Source organism: Myxocyprinus asiaticus, chromosome 3, assembly GCF_019703515.2.
Source record: "Myxocyprinus asiaticus isolate MX2 ecotype Aquarium Trade chromosome 3, UBuf_Myxa_2, whole genome shotgun sequence".
Taxonomy (NCBI): Eukaryota; Metazoa; Chordata; class Actinopteri; order Cypriniformes; family Catostomidae; genus Myxocyprinus; species Myxocyprinus asiaticus.
The window spans coordinates 27666998-27691582 of record NC_059346.1 but is presented as its reverse complement, the minus strand read 5'-3'; the positions used below and the strand labels follow the sequence as shown (position 1 = coordinate 27691582).

Below are 24585 nucleotides of genomic sequence, written 5' to 3'. Positions count from 1 at the left end.
TGGAAATGGATATTATCAATTCTTTGGCTATTTACTTATAGTCACTTTCCATTTTGTGATGCTCAACAACCTTTTGCCGCACATCAGAACTATATTCTTTGAATTGAATCAAAGATCAAAAGGATAAACAATTCAGATTTTTGTTTCATTTTTCCCAAGGGAGCCAATATTTTAAGCCACTACTGTATACACTGTATGTCTGACTGTCAGATTAAATAAACACTGGAGAGAAAAAAACTTGAACACTGTGATTAGGTGAATGCAAGTTTAATAGCGGCCACTAGATGGAGACAAATGAAAAAAATCTAGCCGAAAGGAAACCTGTAACTAAAATAAGGAAATGACGTACAGTGGGCAGCATTTCTGCGCTAGACAAGCAGGTGTTAGAAATGCTTCCATGGGGAAATTGTGGTACAGTTGTTCAGTCGTGACATGAGCGATTGCAAGACACGACAGTCAGCGAGGGCACGAATGCAAAGGTATGTTGATGTTTACTGTCCGAATTACTGCAAAACATACTGTACTGAGGTAACCGAACCTCAATGAAAGCCTGTGATTGAGAGTTGTGTGTTAACACGTAACTTTTCATCACCACCAAAATATAGCTAAACGACAAGACACATTTAACAACAGCACGAAGACTGTATGACAATTTTAAGTCAGTAAATTCAGTGAGTATTGCGAGTAAAGGTTAAAACAGTATCAGTTGTTTACACAGATCCCATTATTATCCCATATTAATAGACACTACACATGTTGAAAATTGACAGACAATTTACTGAATGGGTGTGTGTCTTGGTAGATTCTGAATATCCTCCATGTTTACATTTTTAGTTAGGACATGGTTGTAATAAATTGCTGTACAAGTCATAGGCCTACATATTCGCCAATCTGTCAGTCAGGTTTAAAATTGTACTTTAAAGTGCTCTTCATGATGCTTTCTGACAGCTGAGCTCGCACTGAGCAGAGCTACATTTGGATCCAGGTGGCTGGCAGTATGTTGTTTGGAGTAAAGTTACATTCTGTGTCCTGGTTGCTCAGGGACCTCATGGAATTTATAAAACCATAACAATTTGAAAACGATGTTTGGCTCTTTACCCTTTCATTGAATAAATTCTACTGTTGAAATGGCAGTGGAGTTTAGTTGTATATTAATGGTGTTTGTTTAATTAAAAACATTTCCATGCAGTAACTGGGTAGTTGACATGACATGTCAAGCAGTGTGACATGCAATATCGAATCTAAAACAATTTTTTCTAGGCCTAATTCTTGTATAATTAGCATTTTTTGATATATTAAGACTACATGAAATAGATACTTAAAAAAAATAAAAATAAAAAATAAAATAAAAATGGTCACACAGACAGCCAGGGTTATTTAAGTGAAGTGAAAATAAGCTTGATATATCAAGCTAAGTTGACTAGAAATATTGACATTTCGAAAAACGGGACCAGTCACAGTACCTAGATATACACTTAACAATACATAAACACAGTTAAAGGGATAGTTCACCCAAAAATGAAAATTCTCTCATTTACTCACCCTCCTGCCATCCCAGATGTGTATGACTTTCTTTCTTCTGCAGAACACAAACGAAGATTTTTAGAAGAATATTTAGCTCTGTAGGTACTTTCAATGCAAGTAAATGGTGTCCAGACCAGTGTTTCCCAACCCTGTTCCTGGAGGCCCCCAAACACTGCACATTTTGTATATCTCCCTTTTCTGATACACACAATTCAGGTCTTGGAGTCAGTACTAATGAGCTAATGAGCTGAATCAGGTGTGTTTGATTAGGGAGATATTCAAAATGTGTAGTGTTGGGGGGCCTCCAGGAACAGGTTTGGGAAACACTCAAGCTCCAAAAAGCACAAAGGCAGCATAAAAGTAATCCATAAAACTTCAGTGGTTAAATCCATATCTTCTGAAGCGATATGATAGGTGTGGGTAAGAAACAGATAAATATTTAAGTCCTTTTTTACTCTAAATCTCCACTTTCCCTCTCTTCATATTCTGAAAGTGAAAGTGGATATTTAGAGTAAAAAAGGATTTCAATATTGATCTGTTTTTCACCCAAAGTGATTGCATCGCTTCAATTTTCAGATTTTGGAGCTTCAAAGTTCTTGCCACCATTTACTTGTATTGAAAGGACCTATAGGGTTGAGATATTCTTACACAAATCTTCGTTTGTGTTCAGCTGAAGAAAGTCATACACATCTGGGATGGCATGAGGGTGAGAAAATTATGAGAAAATGTTCATTTTTGGGTTAACAATCCCTTTAATGTTCATGTGATGTCAACTACTTCCATGAATGACTCCCATTTAGAGCTGTATAAGTGCCTGGACTCTCCAGCCAAAACCCCAGTATGGGCTTTCCATTTTAGGCAAGTGATCTCAGATCTGTGTTAAAATAATAATAATAATAAAAACAACCGCTTCTTTCATCTCTGTGGTCAGGAGTTGCACAAGGATGGAGGACCATTTGATAGAAGATGGGACAGTCTTTTACTCGAAGGCAGAACACTACTGGAGGGAAGTCCCACCCACTGTGGATGGAATGCTGGGAGGTTATGGCAGCATTTCCAGCATTGACATTAATGGCTCCAAAAAGTTCCTCCAAAAATTCCTTGGGGTGAGAAACCATTCTACAATAATTAGAGCTCAACTAAAAGGATTTTTTCTTTAGCTCAGGGCCCGTATTCCCAAAAAATCTTAAGGCTAAAAGTAGCTCCTAACGTGGAAATTTAGGAGCAACTCTTAAAAATTAGGGGTGTGTCACTTCTAATATTAGGATTTGTAAAATTTTCATCTAAGAGTAATTCATGAAGCATTTTAACACTAAAAGTAGCTCCTAAACCCACGACATCTTAGAAGTCGTCTTGAGGACTTATAGAATAATGGCTGCTGTCGTCAATCCACATTAAAAACTATGTATTAGAATATTATTATGACGTTGACCGCTTAGAAAGGTATCGCCTGAATCACAATTGAGTCGATGTGTTTTAATAATATAATATTCTTATATGATAAATATTATAATGTTGACATTGACCTTTACAAAAGGTATAGCCTGAATCCCAGGGGTGTTTTCATTATGGTAAACTTAGTTAGAGAGATGCATTTTAGTTAGAGAAAATAATTTTAGTTAATTTCATTAACTATAATAACACTGATTCATAGTGTATTTTTTTCCTGTGGAACTATATCTTATATATATCGTTGTCTGTTTCAACGATAGTTGTTCCCTGTCAGTGGTGGAAAGAGTACTGATTTTTTTTTTTTAATTCAAGTAAAAGTACTGCTACTGAAGAAATAATTCACTTGAGGTCAAGTAGAAGTACTGAGAAATAGTGCTGCAACTAATGATTATTTTGATAATTGACAAATCTTAACGATTATTAGAACGATTATTCGACTATTTGGGCGATTAGAGCATAATTAATCATTAGCTCGTAACTGACCATTCAGCTTGTGCCTTGGCTTAAAAGGTTGTATTAAACGTGCTTACTAACATTAAAAGAGGATAAAATCATCTTTTAAAAATACCTCTTAATGACATTCACTGAATTAAAGAAAAAAAAAATACTTTTAAGTTTAATCCAGAAAAAAAATCACTGCAAAAAAATAATCTTATCAAGTGTTTTGTCTTGTTTTCAATTTTAAAATATCTAAAAATCCTTAGAACAAGATACATTTACTTGAGGAACAACATATAAGATATTTAGACTTGCTTTAAGAGAATAAGCAAGTCTAAATATATTATGTTGCTTCTCAGGTAAATGTGTCTCGATTTTTAGATATTATAAGTATTTAATATTATATTTAAAGTTCTCAGATAACACATTGTTCTTCTGCAGTATAGCTCCTAAAGTAAATGTACATTGTTTAAAAAGGAGTTTCATAGATTTATATTGGAAAAAAGCCATATCAAAAACTTATTATGGGCAAAGACTACCCTCTCTTTTGTTCACTTCGATCCATCTTTAACTCACAAAAAACAAACAAACTCTCTCATAATAGAGCTGCATATCGCAGATTTTCTTCATGATAAAATACACACCACAACACATATATATTTGTATTCAATATGTCATGAGCCGCGTGTGCGAGGGACAAGCGTCCCCGCGCCAGAGTGTGTATCAGACAGGTGGAGTTTCAACCTCTCCCCCTTAGATTGGGTCACTTCATGCAACTCGTAGAAGAGGCACTGACCACACAGAGAAAGAGTTTGGAGTTTGTACTTACATGACCTGCTTCCTTATTATTTGAACTTTAATAAAGGGTACATTAAAGATATAACACCAAGGCGTTTCCTTTAAAAACGCTCTGACATGCAAGTTTTGCTTAAGCGGCACGGCAGCTCCGGCTCCGCATTATTTCACAACGACTGTGCTTCTGTATGCACTTATTTTGTATTTTTGTATAAATCCTCATACTTTTCGATCTACATCACCTAAAACTGTTTGGAAAGTTTGGAGTGCATCTGTGAGCTGTGTGTTCTTCCTCTCCTCAATCAGGCACAAGCTGCGGTGCTCCTCTCGTGCACCATCATTAGAGTTTAATGTGATCTCATGTTACATTCAAGATCAAACGACTATTCGACAGCGAAAATTTGGTAGACAATTTTTCATTGTTGACGTTTTCGATAACGTCAACTAATCGTTTCAGCCCTACTGAGAAATATTATGACTCAAGTAAGAGTAAATATGTAGTTTGCCGAAAATCTACATTACAAGTTACTTTATGAAAATGTTATTAGATATAGTATATACGCGTTCATTTTTTAGAACAGGAATTTTTGTCCTTGAAAGAATTGATGCTTCCTTTCACCAAAATACTGCCAAAATCATTAATTGCAAATTATTATTACGGTTTGAAATAATTTAAGTGATATTTATTCCATTTTTTCTTTACCCGTGATGGCAAACATATACTGTCACCTATTCCTTACAAAAGCATTCTAAAGTGCTAATTTGGTACTCAAGAAAATGTTCTTATTATTAGAACAATTGAAAATGGTTGCACTACCATGCGGAAATCACAATACAGTGGGTTTTTCTCCCATTTGCTGAGGTATTGAGTTCTTACAAGTTGCTTTACACTTGCAAGTCAAATTTTGGTTTTAAAAATAGGCAAAAAGAAACACATTCCTCCTGAAATTCAATTTTCTCCTAAAGTCTGTTGTTTTAGGGAGATGAAGGCTATTACTATTATGCATTACTATTTTGAAAAAAGAATTTCTAACCAGGATAGAGAGGGAAGTGGACAGCCCAGATGCACAACAAAAAGACAAGTAAATCACAGTCTTTAGTTTGAGAAACAGACTCCTCACAGGTCCTAAATTAGCAGCTTCTAAATGCAAAGACCTGCATTGCTGCAAGAGGATTCTTGGACAAACAGAACATTTTAAGAATACATTTATTTAAATAGAAATAGCCATTTGTAACATTCTAAATCGTCTCTAAACAACATAATGTGCATTGTGACTAAAACACATTCCTATTTCAGGTTTATTCTCATTCACGTATGTCCAAATATTTTGGCTATTAAGTTAACATACTGTACAAAACTAATATAATGCAGTATATCATAGAGGAGGAAATTTATCATCTATGGTATTGCAGCAATTATCAAGATATGGAATGAGCCATGCCAACTGAATAAAATAAGGCAAAAATAAACATTTCACAGTGTTTAGTGAGAGATATGATTGATTCAAACACTGAAAGTCATTGTTCTGTATATGTATTATTGTATTAAAGTTGTAATAATAAAGTCTTTAACATTATGGTTATTTAATATATTGAGATATTATTATTAAAGAGCCCATATTCAGCTCCCGAGTCTTCCTGAGCAGCTGTAAACACTACTATAACTATGGTAACAGTGGCATCGTTTTTTGCCGTACCAGCTCTAGCCCGAGTCTGATAATGAATGAAATAATTAAAGTTTGGAAGAACAAGCTGATCGACACAAACCACCTTCACAAGCACAACTTGAGCAGGACGTTTCACAGTGGTAAGTTTTAATTTAGTAGCTTTCATACAAGTACACTGTTGATTATTGTGAACCTAACTAAGCTTCAAGTAGACACGTAGTACATCTAAATTAGTCATCTTTTGCTGGAATGGGTATAGCCAAAAAAATTTTGCCCGAGATATGAGTGGTGGTGGCGTAGTGGACTAAAGCACTGAACTGTTAAGCAGAAGGTTGTTGGTTCAATCCCCACAGCCACCACCATTGTGTCCTTGAGCAAGGCACTTAACTCCAGGTTGCTCCAGGGGGATTGTCACTGTGATAAGGGCACTGTAAGTCGCTTTGGATAAAAGCGTCTGCCAAATGCATAAATGTAAATATGAACGGAGAACAGAACAAGGGGTGAACAATTACGGAATGTTTTTTTTATTTTTTTTTTATATATTTTCTCCCCTTTTCGCCACAATTTGGAATGCACAATTCCCAATGCGCTTTAAGTCCTCGTGGTGGCGTAGTGACTCAATACGCGTGGTGGAGGACGAATCTCAGTTGCCTCCACGTCTGAGACCATCAACCCGCGCATCTTTTCACGTGGCTTGAGTGTGTTACCGTGGAGATAGTGCATGTGGAGGCTTCACGATATTCTCCGCGGCATCCACGCACAACTCGCCACGCGCTCCACCAAGAGCGAACCACATTATAGCAACCACTAGGAGGTTACCCCACGTGACTCTACCCTCCCTAGCAACCAGGCCAATTTGAAAAAGAAAATAGCTCACAGTCCAGATGCACTCTAAATTTTCCAAACAGCTTCAGGTGATGTAGATCGCAAAGTATGAGGGAATTATAATGCAAAAATACAAAATAAGTAACTACAGAAGCACTCTCATTGTGGAATAAGTGGAGCTGGAGCAAAACTTGTGCGTCGAGCGTCTTTAAAGGAAACAACCTGGCGTTACATCTTAAATGCAGTTATATTTAATGCTTTATAGCTTTATTAAAGTTTAAATAATACGGAAGCAGATCATGTAAATAACTACAAACTCCGAAACTGGCATTTCTCTATGTGGTCAGTACCTCTTCTATGAGTTGCTTGAATGTCCAAATCTAAGAAAAAGAGATTGAAACTGCACCCGGCTGAGGCACACTGTGTCGTGGGGACGTTCATCCCTCGAGCACGCATGCTTGCTGCAGCTAGATTATAACGTGATGGATTGTAACTTATTGAATCATAATATATGTCACTGTGCATTTCTTATCAGGAAGAAAATTGGCAATACGCAGCTTTATTAATAAGAGAGAGTTTGTTTTTTTGTGAGTTAAAGATGGATTGAAGTGAACAGAAAGGTGAGAAAGGGTAGTCTTCACCCCGTTATACACTGCAACAAAATATGTTTTTGATTTGTTTTGTTTTGGATTGTTTTCCAGTATAAAATTAAATCTAAAACTCCTTTAAAACAACATGCATTTTCTTTAGCAGCTATACTGCAGAAGAAAAAATTGTTATCTGAGAATGTTGAATAAAATATTAAAAATACAAATATTTTAAAATAAATAAAAATCCTTTTAAAAAAAAATAAAAAAATGTATTCACCTGAGAAGTAGCATAAGATATTTAGACTTGCTTTTAGAGAATAGATCTTGAATATAAGTATATTTTGTCTTTACTGCACTTGCAGAAGTATAACCAAGTGAAAAAATACTTGTATAAAAAAATACACTTATATACAAAATACACTTATATTTAAGATACATACTCTCTATGTTGCTTCTCAAGTAAATGTATCTTGTTTTAAGGATTTTTAGGCAATTTAAAAATAAAATATAACACAGTTTCGATTAATTTTGGAATTTTTTTTTTTGTTTTTGTCACAGCATAATTCCCACAGTTCCATTTCTGTTATTCCATAGTTTTGATGACTTTACTATTATTCTAAAATGTAAAACAAAAAATAAATAATAAAGAACGAGTAAGTGACCCTAAACTTTTGACCGGTAGTGTATATCATGATATAGCCTAGTAAATTTTTTGGGAAAATCAATAAAAAATAATTTGTACATTAAATAAACATATTGTACTGCCTATTTTTGGATAATCCAGTCAATGAATTAAATACTTCCAAAAACACTCAACTTTCAAATCATTCTTACCATAATGCTAAATTTCAGATTATGCCACATTTCAGTCTGATGTTGTTGACCAATATTATTATTAGAGACTTATAAAAATCTCTGTCGATTGACACTTTATATTGTCGCCACGATATATATCTTCATGTCGCCCAGCCCTAGTTCATTACACAACTGAAATATAATGTTTAAGTTGCAAGACATAAAAACAGTTACAAGATGTAACATTTAGCGACCCAGCACTGGCTCAATGGAGCAAGTGACAGTTATGTCAACTGGCCCGAAACTCTCTTACACAGGCCACGGACCAGCAGGCCATCCTTATTGTTCAGCCATGATCATATATCTTATGACATTCTACTATTTTGACTTCTAGTTCACTGCTAGGTCAAATCGACTAATTATTTGGTTGAGTATTTTGAAAATGTAAGGCACTAATCTTGTCCATAGTTACTCTGCAACAGAAGGTTTAAGTGGAGGTAAATTAGGACAGTTAGCTTTTTAAAATTTAAAAGTACATGAAAATCACACATTCGTTTTTGGTTTCCGATTTGTTCTGCCTTAAGGAAGGCCAGGGTAAAACTGGGACTGGTTGTGCTCTGGACTGTGGGGCTGGAATTGGCCGTATCACCAAGCGGCTGCTCCTGCCGCTCTTTCAAACGGTGGACCTAGTGGACGTCACTCAGGAGTTCCTGGATAAAGCTCGTACATATCTGGGTGAGGAGGGCAAGCGGGTAGAGAACTACTACTGCTGTGGCCTGCAGGAATTTCAGCCCCAGCCGGAACGCTATGATGTCATATGGATCCAGTGGGTGATTGGTAAGGCATAATATTGCTTTTGTGTGGCTAAACAATCAGAGTTTTGATAATAACAATTGGGATCCGACACCAAGCTAGAAACTATGCCATACTCTTCAAACTGTCGTAGATGGATTTATTATACTGAGTGCAGTTTAGTTTTTTGCATGCGGTGACATTCTGCTTACATCTGGTCTAAACACGGTGAAGGTTGTTTACTGCTGCCAAGCAACAACACATCTTTGTGAATTAATATAGAATTCAGTTGATGTGTGTTCACAGGTCTGCATATATTGCTATTTTACAATGCCTTCAAACATGGCTCATCCAGTATTATTTATAATGTATTACAGTTTTGATTATTTTGTTTTTAACTCAAATGTTAATGTATAGCAGATGTTTTTACACTGATGCCAAACGTATTTATTTGTATATTGTATATTCATTATACGTGATGATTTTTAAAAAAATAATTTATGAAATACTTTGGGTTCAATTTCTAGCCTAAAATACACTAACTATATCATAACAGCGATTTAAAATTACTCTTACCATTAAATAGGTTTTATTTTGTAGATTAATACTCTGCACACCCCTAATGTTATGTTAGTCATCAACAAGTATTAATGCTTTGTTACATTCTCATCAAATTTAGATGGTTACAGTCAGAAATATTACCCATGGAAACAGTAACCATGACCACATGAATCTTCCATTATGTTTTGCAAACACAAACTCCCTCTCTGTATCTCTAGGTCACTTGACTGACGACCACCTTGTGGAATTTTTGAGGCGTTGCCGGAGTGGTCTGCGTCCAGACGGCTTCATTGTGGTGAAGGATAATGTTGCGTATGAAGGTGTAATACCTGATGATGTGGACAGCAGCGTGTGTCGGGACCTAAATCTACTACACCGCCTAGTGGCCAGGGCTGAACTCAGCATCATCTGTGAGGAGCAGCAGCAGAACTTCCCTGAGGAGATCTATCAAGTCCACACTCTCGCTCTCAGATAGCTGCGAGCATCAAGTGTGAACCTGTTTGTTTGAAGCCAATGAATGTAAGAGGAAATTGCCTAGGATCATTGTTAGCTACATAAGGCTATTTATTACTGCCAATGTGATTGCTGTTTTTAAAATAGCACAGGCCTGAAACATGACTGTGGGATTTTAAGTTTGTAAGAAGTGATAGTTGTAAGGTTCCAGCTGACCTCTAAATGATAATGTTACAGTTAGGGTTTATAGCGGTCATGAATAGTGGATAAGTGGCTAATGGTAGCTTTTCAGAAATCCAAATAGCTTTACACTCCAACTGATATTCAATACAAAGTCTGGGGAAATAGGGTTTTACCACAGAGAACCAATATGAAAAAATATAATCTATGCATGCCACCTCTTATGTTTATAAGTGGATCTACTTAAGACTGTTAAAACAGAGTTTAGCATGTATCTGTGGGTCAGAACAGAGTGAATGAAAACATTTTAATTATGAGAATTTGAGTCTATACAAGTTTATGTGTATATTTATAGCTACTCTAAAGTGAACCACAGGTTTTATTTTTTCTTAAAGTAATATCTGAGCTGTCTCTGAATGAAAATGTTATTCTACAGATTCACTGTATTAAATATATCAGTGTTTAAATTCTTAATTATTTTTATTTTTCCACAAATGAGCACCTTTATTTTTTTATTTTTTTTGGACTAAATGAGCTATACTTACTGTCTTTGGGCCGTTAATGTAGCATGAAACAAAGAATCAGTTCCTTTATTTTATTAAAAAATTATTTAAACGATTTTCAAAAAAGGGAACAGGTAATTACAAATGTATTTCCAATTTTTTAATTAAAATTTAAATCAATAGAATTTGGAATCAGAGGATCAAATGATGAACAATAATTCTTGTACAATATGAACAATGAATTTTAGAATAATAGTAAAGTCATCAAAACTATGGAATAACAAATGGAACTATGGGAATTATGTTGTGACTAAACAAAATCCAAAATAAATCAAAACTGTGTTATATTTTAGCATTTTCAAAGTAGTCACCCTTTGCCTAGAATTTGCAGACATGTACTCTTGACATTTTCTCAACCAACTTCTTGAGGTATCACCCTGGGATGCTTTTTAAACAGTATTGAAGGAGTTCCCATCTATGTTGGGCACTTATTGGCTGCTTTTCTTTATTATCTGGTCCAAGTCATCAATTTCAAAAACTTTTTTTTTTTTTAATTAAATTTTAGTTTTATAATGAAATAAATTAATACGGTGGCATAATTATATTTTTGTCTACAAAACTAATTTCAAACATTTAAGCACATGCCTTCAGATCAAAAGATTTTTAAGATCATGAGAAACATTTCAGTCAAGTGTTCAAAACTTTTGACCGTGTGTGTGTGTATGTATATATATATATATATATATATATAATATATATATATATGTATGTGCATATATATGTATATATATATATATATATATATATATATATATATGTATGTGCATATATATATATGTATGTGCATATATGTATGTATATATGTGTACATATATATATATATATATATACACACATATACACACATACATACACATATATATATATATATATATATATATATATACACACACACACACACACACACACACACTCACTGAGAACTTTATTAGGTACACCTGTACACCTACTTATTCATGCGCTTATCTAATCAGCGAATCGTGTGGCAGCAGTGCTATGAACATACGGATCAGTAGCATCAGTTAATGTTTACATCAAACATCAGAATGGGAGGAAATGTGATCTTAGTGATTTCAACTATAGTACAGTTGTTGCTGCCAGACGGGCTGGTTTGAGTATTTCTGTAACTGCTGATCTCCTGGGATTTTCACACACAACAATCTCTAGAGTTTACTCAGAATGGTGCCTAAAACAAAAAACTTAAAGAGATCTGCAGATGGAAATGCCTGGTTGATGAGAGGCCAACAGAGAATGGCCAGACTGGTTCGAGCTGACAAAGGCTACGGTAACTCAGATAACCCCTCTGTACAATTTTAGTGAGCAGAATTGCATCTCAGAATGCACAACACATCAAAACTTGAGGGTGGATGTGCTACAACAGCAGAAGACCACATGGGGCACTTTATTAGGACCATAGTGTTACTAATGAAGTGCTCAGTGAGTGTGTAATATATATATACATATATACACACACACACACACACTGCTCAAAAAAATTAAGGGAACGCGTAATCATCACAGTATAACACCAAGTCAATTAAACTTCAGGGATATCAATCTGTCCAGTTAGGAAGCCTAAGCGATTGTGAATCAATGTCACCTGTTTTGGTGCAAATGAAAGTGACAACAGGTGCACTGGAAAGGCAAAAGCAAGACAACCCCCAAAAAGGGAATGGTTTTGCAGGTGGTGGCCACAGACAATTGCTCTCTCCTTAACCTTCCTGACTGATTATTCTCTAGTTTTGCGTTTTGCTAATGTCCTTGTTACTACTGGTAGCATGAGGCGGTACCTGCAGCCCATTCAGGTTGCACAGGTAGTTCAGCTCCTCCAGGATGGCACATCCATACATGCCATCACAAGAAGGTTTGCTGTGTCTCCCAGTACAGTCTCGAGCATGGAGGAGATACCAAGAGACGGGCCGTTGCACGAGGAGAGCTAGACAGGACCATAGAAAGGCATCAACCCAGCAGCAGGACCGGTATCTGCTCCTTTGTGCAAGGAGGAACAGGAGGAGCACTGCCAGAGCCCTACAAAATTACCTCCAGCGGGCTACTGGTGTGCATGTTTCTGACCAAACTGTCAGAAACAGACTCCATGAGGGTGGCATGAGGGGCCGACTTCCTCTGGTGGGACCTGTGCTCACAGCCTAGCACCGTACAGCTCGATTGGCATTCGCCAGAGAACACCAGAATTGGCTGGTCCGCCATTGGCGCCCCGTTCTCTTCACAGATGAGAGTAGGTTCACACTGAGCACATGTGACAGACGTCTGGAGATGCCGTGGTGAACGCTATGCTGCCTGCAACATCATCCAGCATGACCAGTGATGGTCTGGGGAGGCATATCCTTGGAGGGTTGCACATACCTCCACGTGCTAGCCAACAGTACCCTGACTGCTGTTAGGTACTGGGATGAAATCCTCAGACCCATCGTCAGACCTTACGCTGGTGCAGTGGGCCCTGGGTTCCTCCTGGTGCAGGACAATGCCCGGCCTCATGTGGCCAGTGTGTGTAGGCAGTTCCTGGATGACTAAGGCATTGATGCCATTAACTGGCCCTCATGTTCCCCAGACCTGAATCCAATTGAGAACCTTTGGGACATTATGTATCGGTGCATCCAACGCCGCCAAGTAGCGCCACTGACTGTCCAGGAACTCACTGATGCCCTGATCCAGGTCTGGGAGGAGATACCCCAGGACACCATCTGCCATCTCATCAGGAGCATGCCCAGACGTCATCAGGAGTGCATACAGGCACGTGGGGGCAATACACACTACTGAGTCACATTATGAGTTGCCATGATGAAATTCACGCAAGTTGGAAAAGCCTGTGATTTCAATTGTTTACTTTGATTTTCGGTGTGAGTTTGAATCCAGCCCTCAATCGGTTGGTGATTTTGGTTTCCACTGACCGATGTTACGTCATATTGTTCTCAACTAATTACACAATGTACAGTAAAGATTTTGATCTTCAATACATTTCGTTCATCGAGATCCGATGTGTGATTTAAGTGTTCCCTTAATTTTTTTGAGCAGTGTATATATTAGGGGTGGGCATGAGTACTCGGACGTGGTAGCAATGATCGATCATGAAATTCGAAATTCAGTGACAATTACCTGACAACTAAACACTAACGTGTCAAAGAGTGAGCTTATTTTTTAGACTGATTACGTTGTGGTTTTGAGGGGTACATTGATTGTCAGCGACGTCTCATAGCAACTAAGAGAGAGACACACATGGCGTGTGGCAGTGGAGTCAACGCGCTGAAGCAACGCATTTATACAGCAGGCGAGCGTTTCAAACAGCTAGACAGAGCGCAGCTAAATGAAACAGAATGCTGCATCTTCTTAACTTCAACTTAACGAGCATATCAGAAACGCAATGGATTTGGTGTCTCCTGTTAAGCCGACCACGATTTGAAAATAGACGGTTCAGACAGTCACTAAAAAAATGGTGCACTCTTACTAAGATTACTACGGTTACCTTAAGGAAGAACAGATGCGCATTGTGCACATTCTTTCATTGAGTTGGGCAGCGAACCTTCATATAATGACAAAATATGATGCATTATATTTTGACTTTGAAATATATATACTTTGTTATAATATATTATAACAGCCTATAATAATGAAGAGGATACACTGGAACAACAAGATGCAATGCAGCAACCAAATATGTTTGTCAGACATGTTATTATATATACAGTTATTTATATGTCATCACCCCTCAAGTACACGAGTAGACAAAATGGCCAAAATGCCCATCCCTAATATAGAGAGAGAGAGAGAGAGAAAGACCAAAATTACAAAATATTATCTTCAGATATGCTTACAGGTTCTATAGTTACATTCCAAAGCAATAATGTATTTGCTTGGAAGGAGAGTGGTCGGACTGACCAAAATTGAGGTTTGATAATGTCTTAAACCTTGTAGTGGAGTCAGAGTTACCAGCATAACACCCTTTAACCTGTGTTCAAACTCTCTTTTAGAATGTGTGGGTTATTAAGGCTATGAAAGGGGTGTAATGAAGAGATCAGGACCAGGTTTCACTCTGAAAGCGCCCGGCTTTTTCCATGGCATCCAGCATTTCCTGTGCCTGATGTTCAGACATGCCACCCTCATTTTCAAAAATCCCCTTCAGTGCATCACATACACCTGTGGGCATCTGCTTGGCATTCCTAGATAAAAAGGGAGATGTAGCTCATTTCTGCCCTGCACATACAGTTGAAGTCAGAAGTTTACATACACTTAGGTTGAAGTAATTAAAACTAATTTTTTAACCACTCCACAGATTTAATATTAGCAAACTATATTTTTGGCAAGTCTTTTAGGACATCTACTTTGAGCATGACATGAGTACTTTTTCCAACAATTGTTTACAGACAAATTGTTTCGCTTTTAATTGACTATATCACAATTCCAGTGGGTCAGAAGTTTACATCCACTAAGTTAACTGTGACTTTAAGCAGCTTGGAAAATTCCAGAAAATAATGTCAAGCCTTTAGGCAATTAGCCTATTAGCTTCTGATAGGCTAATTGGAGTCAATTGGAGGTGTACCAGTGGAAGTATTTTAAGGCCTACCTTCAAACTCAGTGCCTCTTTGCTTGACATCATGGGAAAATCAAAAGAAATCAGCCAAGACCTCAGAAAACAAATTGTGGACCTCCACAAGACTGGTTCATACTTGAGAGCAATTTCCAAATGCCCGAAGGTACCATGTTCATCTGTACAAATAACAGTACACAAGTACCACCATGGGACCACACAACCATCATACCCCTCAGGAAGGAGACGCATTCTGTCTCCTAGAGATGAATGTATTTTGGTGCAAAAGTGCAAATCAATCCCAGAACAACAGCAAAGAACCTTGTGAAGATGCTGGAGGAAACAGGTAGACAAGTATCTATATCCACAGTAAAACGAGTCCTATATCGACATAACCTGAAAGGCTGCTCAGCAAGGAAGAAGCCACTGCTCCAAAACCACCATAAAAAAGACAGACTACAGTTTGCAAGTGCACATGAGGACAAAGATCTTACTTTTTGGAGAAATTTCCTCTGGTCTGATGAAACAAAAATTTAACTGTTTGGCCATAATGACCATTGTTATGTTTGGAGGAAAAAGGGTGAGGCTTGCAAGCCAAAGAACACCATCCCAACTGGTGCACTTCACAAAATAGATGACATCATGAGGAAGGAAAATTATGTGGATATCTTGAAGCAACACCTCAAGACATCAGCCAGGAAGTTAAATCTTGGTCACAAATGGGTCTTCCAAATGGACAATGACCCCAAGCATCCCTCCAAATTTGTCAAACAAAGACAAGGTATTGGAGTGGCAAAGCCCTGACCTCAATCTGATCAAAAATGTGTGGACAGAACTGAAAAAGCATGTGCGAGCAAGGAGGCCTACAAACCTGACTCAGTTACACCAGTTCTGTCTGGAGGAATGAGACAAAATTCCAGCAACTTATTGTGAGAAGCTTGTGGAAGGCTACCCAAAACATTTGACTCAAGTTAAACAATTTAAAGGCAATGTGACCAAATACTAACAAAGTGTATGTAAACTTCTAACCCACTGGGAATGTGATGAAAGAAATAAAAGGTGAAATAATTCTCGCTACTACTATTCTGACATTTCACATTCTTAAAATAGTGATCCTAACTGACCTAAGACAGGGGATGTTTTCTAAGATTAAATGTCAGTAATTGTGAAAAACTGAGTTTAAATGTATTTGGCTAAGGTGTATGTAAACTTCTGACTTTAACTGTACGTATATAATATATATAGTGTGTGTGTGTGTATATATATATATATATATATATATATACACACTATATATAATGCTCTAATCTAGAATACAAACAATGCTGCTTTACAACCATACATTTGTTAGGATATATAGTGCAAGAAAAAAAAGTAGGCATGAGCACAACTGTTATAATATTCACATTTTTCTGTTAAATTAGTTTGTCAAAGCTATTCATGTAGAATACTTTAGTTTTTGATGTTAAAAAGAATTGACCTGTTGGCAGCTGAAGAAGCAGACTTACCCTGCTATATAAAAGAAGGCATTCCTCTTAGCTATCAAATCCCATAAAAGTTTGCTTTGTTCCTTCACTCGATGTTGAACATAGATTTTATCCTCCTGCAAATGAATCATATTAAAAGTAAATCTCTAGCTCACTGTATACCACAGCCTTTAAAATGAAACATCCTGCTGCAAAAATAAAATACTGTAATTACAAAATTTGATACATTACATTAAAAACAAATTAATTCATTTGTGTTTAAATCATTCAGTTAAAATGTTGTTTCAGAAATAATATGACCATTACTTGCACTACCGTATGTCCTTAATGTAGTTTTGAGAACTAGTTCAAACAGCAGCAGTTCAGTTAGATGATAATATCTGAGATAAACTTTTACACTCCACCTGTGCAGTGCTCTCAAGGTAAGAGGAAAATGATAGTCCTATTGTCTTACCTGGTCTCTGGAGAAGGCTGTGAAAAGGATCATCTGGCCCGCCTGCACCTTTTCCTCCCATTCTGATCGACAGTAGAAGTCCTTCGATTCAGACCGACAGCCGAAGAACAGCACATTAGCTGAAAAAGGAGACAAGACTTGGGTTAGAATGTATTATGACAACAACATTACACATAAGAGGAAACACACAGTAACTAATTTTAAAAAGTGTTCTTGGCCTTCAAAGTACACTCAGGATTCAAAACACAATTCTTCAAGGTATATTGGAAAGTAACAAATCAGGCACTCATTTCTTCATAAGGCCATAAGGGATAAGACAACTCTGCAGCGATAAATGAAAACATAACTGCCTTAAAGGAATAGTTTACTTGCCCCTCATATCATGCTCTTATCCCTACAAGTAAAGTTCATAATGAACATGGCTATCAAGCTCCAAAAAACAAAAAAGCAACATCAAATTAGTCCTAGGCATGTGATCGGAAAAAGACAAAAAAGCAGGAAAATATACAGAGCAAAGACTCTGGCACCACCTTGCGATTTGAACCTTGGATCATCTAATATTGATGTGCTGCTCAGCATTCCACACACAGCCACTAGAGGGCACCGCTCGCTCACGCAGCGCTAACTGAAGTAGTCAATACAGAATGCAGACTGTTTAAAAAAAACGCAGCAATTTGCAGTTTACTAATCATGCAACAAGGCCATATCGGGATTTCAATCTTTGTTCAATCTTGAATTGCCCCCTAAGAATAAAAATGTTTCACCGGTCAGCAACTGTGGCAATGGTTCAAACCCATTTTATATCCAACCATTTATGATCTTTTATTTCTCTGGATTAATTCAAATAAACCAGAGTTCCTTGAATAAAGAGTAGACAGAGAAAATCAGTAGCCTCTGTCTAGCACGTTCTCAACTCTAAAGTGGCTCCATCCAAGGGAAGGTTAAATGACACTCGTTTGGGTGAAAAGTGCTAACAGAGAATGAATAGTTAATCGATAATTCATAGAGGTCCGGCTTAATCCTTAAAAATCACATCCCTGTATTCCATGACTTAAATTTGGGTCTGTTTCTCACACAAAGCTATTGTATGGCTTTAGCACACTTGGAATATAACACGAATTAAGCCCAAAGTTTACTTCGATTTTGACGTGAACACTCAACGTCTGTGTACAGTCATAAAGTATACTCCATATTACTGTGCGCGCATACACAGGCGGTTGGCGCATGCACGATACAACTGCTATGAGACACCGGACTATTTCTCTTCAGGAGTTAAGACACATAAAGGTGTCTTTAGATTCCTTCAGACTCAAGTTACACAAATACAGGTATCTCCAGACCAACTCACACACGCACTCCTGACTTGCACATCTACTGTTGTTATTTTTTACCTTTGTCTCCTGATGTTTGTCTGCAATTACATCTTCTTCTGGCGTTTCTTCGTGACGGCAACGGTTCAAATGTGACTGTTGCCACCTTGTGGACCCACTAATTAGTGCAAATAATTCCAGGAGCATGGGCATTCTGTGCGGTAGAAGACGCAGGGTTAGAAAAATCGTGCTGTGCACGTTCAGTGCTCCAGCACTGTGTTGATGACGAGATTTGTACGCGGACGCTCGGCATTCGTGTCTGAAAAAAGTATACTTTGGGCTTTAGACTGACTACTTACATGATGCTTTATGGTGCTTTTGGTGATTGACAGCCGTGGTTACTTTGAACTTTCATTTTATGGAAAAGAACTGTGTGAGGATCTTTTCAAATTATCCTTTCATGAATAGAAAAAAAATAACAGCATACAGATTTGGAACAACAGGAGGATGAGTAAATAAGGACAGGGTTTTTATTTTTGGGTGAACTATTCCTTTAAAGGAAGATGTGTTCCTCACATTAAACCTTATTAATAAAATACATGTTTGCCTTATGTTTGACCATCACTTTTCAAAATCAGTTTTCCTCACCCATCTTCCCTTGAGTAGTCCTCAACTGTATAGCAGATCTGAAGGGAGCCACACCTGTCCCTGGCCCAACCATTATCACAGGGGTGTCTGGGTCCTGAGGGAAACTCAAGCTCCCCTTCTTCACCCACAGGGGGACAAAAATCTCTACCCAAAAAAACAGATTACTTGAACTACTGTATTTGTACAAATTACATATCTTGTTTGATGTATTACTCACTACTGTTTTTGACTTTTAATTCCTCCAGGTAGATCACACCCACCTTTAGAGGGATCCAGAGATGCCAGCCAGGAAGAACACAGTCCCTTGCGTGGCTTATGAAGAATGGTTTTATATTTCACCACTGCAAGCAAGATCTGGATGCGGTCAGGATGTGCCTGCAGGGGACAGAGGGTGGAAGCCAATATTTGCAGCAATGCTTGGCACTTACACAACACAGTATAATATAACAGGAGCTTATATACAAGACCCTACAGAGCAACATTCTCCAGGCTTCAGAAATTGTGAAACAAATAAGAATGTGCAAAATATGTACACGAAACTCTAGTACAGAAAAACATAGTGCAACTAAATTAGCACTTGTATTGGTCCAACATTTGCCATTTATAAAACTCAAAGAGAAATTTCTAATTGGTTGTAGCAGTAAAATAAAACAACTGCTGCAGATGACACGGATAATGTATCAATAGTTACAATACTTAGTACCAAGAGCGAAGAGGCGATGGAGAAGGAGCGAGGCTGGATTTCAGGGAAAAGATCCAACAGGTAGTCAACAGTCAGCTCAGCTGTGGTGTGAGGAAAGTCTGCCAGTGCCTAAAAAAAAAAAAAAAAAAAGGTATTAATAGTAAATGCCAGTATAGAAATGCATTGAAATGGTGGTCTACCCAGAAGTGTTTAAGTTTATCCATAGGGTAAGTGCAAGAGACCGGTCCAAAGTTTAATAGTAATTTTACAAATAGTTTTATTTCCTGTGTGTTAACATTGGAAATATTGACTACTAAAGGATTATTTACTGTTATAAACTCATAGAAACTAGGATACCTAGAAAATCAGAGCAACAGAGCAAAGGTTTTTTAAAAAAGCATATTGTTCCATATTCCAACAGTCACTGGGATCTCTCACCTCCAGGGCTGTTCGACGGGGTCGGTTGCAGTAGGCATGAAGAGCATCCTGGCCCTGAGCAGAGCTAAACTCCAGCAGTTTTTCACGCTCCAGTTCATTAGTGGAAAAAGTGGCCAACAGCTCAAAGAAGGAGCGACGTGGAACGGCAGAAATGTCCAGAAACTGTTCCACCAGAAAGCGAATGGAGCAGGGCTGAGGGAGACGTGCAGGAACTGCTGCTACATAAAGGAGAGAAACACAAACTTTCTTTTTAAACATGAAATTTAATTGTGCTCTAACTGGTACAGGGAAGGGACCAGTGTCAAAAATACCATTTTTTTTTATTAAGGGGCAATACTGTAGTTGCCTACACAATGTTTCATCCATTTATGTCGAATACTTATTAATATAAATAAGTTCTTAATAAAAAAAATTATGACTGTTACATATAAAATCAATTTAAATACAAAAGTAGCAGTAAATAATGCACTATTTGATAAAGGCTGTTTGAATGCACTCTAAATTATTAGTCGGCTCTGTTCAATTATACAGCTCTCTCTTCTACCATCACAGTAGATTTTGATGTATTTAAATATCCGTATTTAATTTGTGTGCTGTTTACCAGGAGTTGATCAATTATTTGATTGGATTTGAGAGTGCATAACAACTTAAATGTCAGTCTGTTAATCACACAAATACAAATACAATTTATGATACCAGTGTTGTCAGATTTGACTGCTGATTTGAAATATATTCTTTGATCGTAATCCTGACCAACCATTTTGGAGATTTCGGTCTTTCCCCATTCAAGTAGATAGGAACTGCTCTTGTATGCTGCAAGTTTACATAGAAAAATAGCTGCCCAACAGCATTCCAAAGATGGCCGCCAGTGGACTGACTTGTTAGAAAGACATATGGAGCCTGTAAGGCTGAGTAGCCTGCCAGGAACAACCTCAGGCATCTTTCTCCCAACAAAGTTCTACCTAGTTTTATCAAAGGCCCACCTCCGGCTTCGGAAATGACCAATCATAGTTTAGAATAGCACCTGGGGTAGCCTACTTTTACTGTGGTTTTATGGTGTATTTTGTCCTGTCACTATTCACTTTCATCATATGGCAAATCGACATATGAATATTTAAATAAAAATCCTTTTGTGTTCAAATGAAGAAAATCATATGTACATGTAAATAATGTCAGAATTTTCATTTTTGGGTGAACTATTCCTTTAAAATCTCTAGATTATGTGAATAACAGGGCCACATTAATGCACAGGCTTACTGGCTGCAGCCCGTCATGGCATCCGGCACCTGACGATCACAGGAGGATGCGTATGTAAACGCGGTCAGCGGGAGACACAACAGTGAAATGTGTTTATGTAGTGCATGGTCGTAGAGTAACAACGTTCCACCTCCTACTGCAACCCCCCCACCACAGCAAAACTATAAGCCCCGGAGAACCTTAATGTGGCCATGGTGAATAAGCATCCTTGTTCTCTTTTTTTAAAGTGTTAAGTATCACCTGTGCTGCTGTCAGTGGGGTTTAGTGTAAAGTAGCGCTCAGGGTCAAGTCCCAATAGTTGGCAGAACTGCTCCACATCATCTGCAGCGTTACAGGGCCTTATCATTACAATGTCTCCTGCACTGTACCTGTCAGACATGGACACACTCATAAAACAGTCTGTAAAACTTATTCATTACTACCTTTAATCTATATTTATTATTGTTTTAAATGTTTTCTTCCGCTCACTGGATGTTAGAGCCTGTGATGTCAAACTCAATATGCCTGACATCCTGGAAGTGTGAGAGATCAGTCACTCTCTGATTGAACACCACTCGAGCTGGGAAAGGGTGCAATGAGGTGGGAAATGCCTTGTTATCAGGTGTCTGGAGATGCTCAACCTGCTTGTCTGGAGCTTCATCTAGGAAGTGGAAAACATATCGCGGTGGAAGCCTGAAAGATGAAAAGATTATTTGTAAATATCTAAATAAAAATATATGTATAAATTAATATAGTCTTTGAACAATCACTTCCAAAAATAAGGACAGACTATATAACAGACTTCTCTTCCTCGCGGATCGGTGCAAGGCCAGCTGGAGGTGGGTAGAGACCCAGGGTTTTTTGCCAGAATGAAATCAACCAGGGGTCAATCACACCATCTGCCCTGAGGAGTAATATAAGAAATATCAGCTGCACGTATGTAGATGGAAGCATACAAAGATACTGTATATGCATGGGAGTTCTGCAAGACTTGTAGAATAAGTCACTCACTAACATTGTATTGAAAAGCCACTTATCTGGTCAACAAGACCTATTTTTAAATAAATACAGCCCCTCAAAATGTTGATTACTGCTATATACATATAATACAAGTAATAAACATAATACCAACATTTTTATTACTAGTATTTTTCAGGTATGTGAACATAAAATTGTTGGATGAGGTTTTTGACCCATAACTTTTTATATGAGACAAGCTTTCCCTCCTATATGTCAACTTTATGCATTTACGAGAGTAGAGTAACAAGGGGAAATCTCTGCTGAAATCTCACCCCAGGTCATGTTGATCATCAGCAAGTCCAACAGGCTGCAGCATATTAGCACCAAGTTGAAGCAAACGCTTATAGAGCTTTTTAGCAACAAAGTTGAACCTAGGAAGTGACAAAAAAACATATGTAAACAATGTACAATCATATTATATAATCTAAACCCTCACAACATTGACACTGCATGCCCTTCTAATGATTGTGCATTCAAAAGGATGGCCTCTGTGCTGAGCATTAAAGAATGGGTATTTGCCATTTCAAATCTTTTAAACATATGTGAAACACGTTTTAAAGCAAAGTTACAAAAATCTTCAGCTTACTTTGGATAGGAGGAGTCTCCAAGGCCCAGCACAGCACAGTGAAGACGACAAAGAGAATCAGCAGGCAAAGACTTCCTGAACAGGAATCTCCAGAATTTCTATATTAAAAATGAGAAACCGTTTTACCCTGCTAAATCAAAACAAAACCATTTAAAGGGGGTAAATGTATTGAGACGTCCTGCTATATATAGTCTGACCTTCATATTGTCTGGAGGGTCACCCTGTCCTGTTGTGGCACAGACAAACACAACCAGAGACTCTGAGATCAGGTTGGCCTAATGAGGAGACATTTATTAACATATCAAAGCAATTGATCAATTATTACATTTTATGACTAATACATCTCACAGTTTCATCTTAAGAAACCCTAAAGCTTCATATGTACCGTGTATGACTACACACTTCATATTTAACATGCACTGACCACATTGTAAGTGTCCAGGGCTACCACTTTGACTCTCATCCGCCTTCTCTGTCCTTGACGCCCGATCCTCTCTGCTGTGTCCTGCGATGTTCCTGTCTGGCTCCCGTACAGAACCAGAAGAGTGTGGATGCTCATTTTGATACTGTAATTAAAGAAGACATCAGACAAGCAAATACATGCAATGACATCAATCTTTTACTTTTTTGAACAATGACATACAGATAAGAATACCGCGACTTTTAACATGAGATCAAAAGGAAGCGGTTTGTACTAGTAAAACTGACAGATATAAAGATATATATCGACGTGCTGTCTTGGCTCATAATGACAGTAATACAATACAATCAAAGATAGCTTACAACATCCATCGTTTACGTGACATTTCTCTTGTAACACTGTGTGTATATATTTTAAAGATATATAGAAAACGTATTTCCATCTTATAAAATAGTTTAGGCTTACCTTAATATGTAATCGCCTTTAGTGATACTCTTAATATTGTCAGCAGATATATTAATAATACTGCCTGTAAAACAGACTTTTCCGGCAAGGTATCATCATGTTTACAAATTAACACTTTACGGTGCCTTAGGATTGGCTCCAACGCCACTTTACGACAATTCGACACTTTTTACCGACACACGTGCATCAGTGTTGCCAGAGTTAATTAGCAGAGTCGAACCACTCATATTAAAATGAACGAGAAGAATTAGAACGCCCAATATGGCGGAAGTAGAAAAGGAAGTCCCGCCTTTCAGGTAAAAGAGCCAATCAGCTTTTAGACATAGCCTGTCAGTCAACTCGAGAACGCGCATGAGCATTATCTGAACCAACCTGAAAAATACATTTTTTTAAAGTGATTTGAGCCAAAGACGTACAGTTTATGATACCATTGTTGTCAGATTGTTCTGCTGATTTGAAATATGTTCTGTGGTCATAATCTTGACCAACCGTATGTAGATTTCGGTCTTTCCCCATTCAAGTCGATAGGTACGGAAGCCCTGAACCGCAAGGTGGAAAAATAAATAAATAACTCTCTTCTTTTGGATTAAAAAAAAAATTTAAGAGAGGAAAAAAAAATTTTTGGAAGAGAAAAAAATTTTTTTTTTTTTGAAGAGAGGA

At 37.5% G+C, this 24585-nt stretch overlaps 2 protein-coding genes across 5 annotated transcripts in view; one reads left to right on the top strand and one right to left on the bottom strand.

Annotated features, from left to right (window-relative positions):
- ndor1 (NADPH dependent diflavin oxidoreductase 1) overlaps positions 1–24080 on the bottom strand; it is a 59454-nt gene extending 35374 nt beyond the window's left edge. For 2 of the 4 annotated variants that reach the window (XM_051664791.1, XM_051664789.1), the window contains exons 1-14: positions 23926–24080; positions 23464–23605; positions 23237–23314; positions 23040–23137; positions 22726–22824; positions 22236–22337; positions 21923–22126; positions 21695–21822; positions 20198–20415; positions 19781–19888; positions 19338–19452; positions 19078–19221; positions 17120–17238; positions 16687–16781 (exon numbers count right to left, since the gene is read on the bottom strand). In XM_051664791.1, coding sequence (XP_051520751.1) covers positions 16687–16781; positions 17120–17238; positions 19078–19221; positions 19338–19452; positions 19781–19888; positions 20198–20415; positions 21695–21822; positions 21923–22126; positions 22236–22337; positions 22726–22824; positions 23040–23137; positions 23237–23314; positions 23464–23598 — 1643 coding nt within the window. In that variant the 5' untranslated portion in view covers positions 23599–23605; positions 23926–24080. Of the gene's footprint in view, positions 1–11491; positions 14811–16686; positions 16782–17119; positions 17239–19077; positions 19222–19337; positions 19453–19780; positions 19889–20197; positions 20416–21694; positions 21823–21922; positions 22127–22235; positions 22338–22725; positions 22825–23039; positions 23138–23236; positions 23315–23463; positions 23606–23925 lie in introns of those variants that run through there. The other 2 variants (XM_051664788.1, XM_051664790.1) reach the window with 2 other exon arrangements.
- Positions 32–10925, top strand: ntmt1 (N-terminal Xaa-Pro-Lys N-methyltransferase 1). The gene is made up of 4 exons (XM_051664793.1): positions 32–479; positions 2456–2630; positions 8671–8923; positions 9658–10925. Exons 1-4 carry the CDS (start codon positions 433–435, stop codon positions 9912–9914), a joined length of 732 nt encoding a protein of 243 aa, XP_051520753.1. The 5' UTR covers positions 32–432; the 3' UTR covers positions 9915–10925.
- Positions 24081–24585: the final 505 nt, after the last annotated feature.

Bases quoted from the DNA above. Each gene is read 5' to 3' on its own strand.
- ntmt1 (XM_051664793.1), top strand. From the start codon at position 433: ATGAGCGATTGCAAGACACGACAGTCAGCGAGGGCACGAATGCAAAG. The intron at 480-2,455 runs GTATGTTGATGT...CTCTGTGGTCAG, and splicing joins GCGAGGGCACGAATGCAAAG to GAGTTGCACAAGGATGGAGG. The intron at 2,631-8,670 runs GTGAGAAACCAT...TTCTGCCTTAAG, and splicing joins TCCTCCAAAAATTCCTTGGG to GAAGGCCAGGGTAAAACTGG.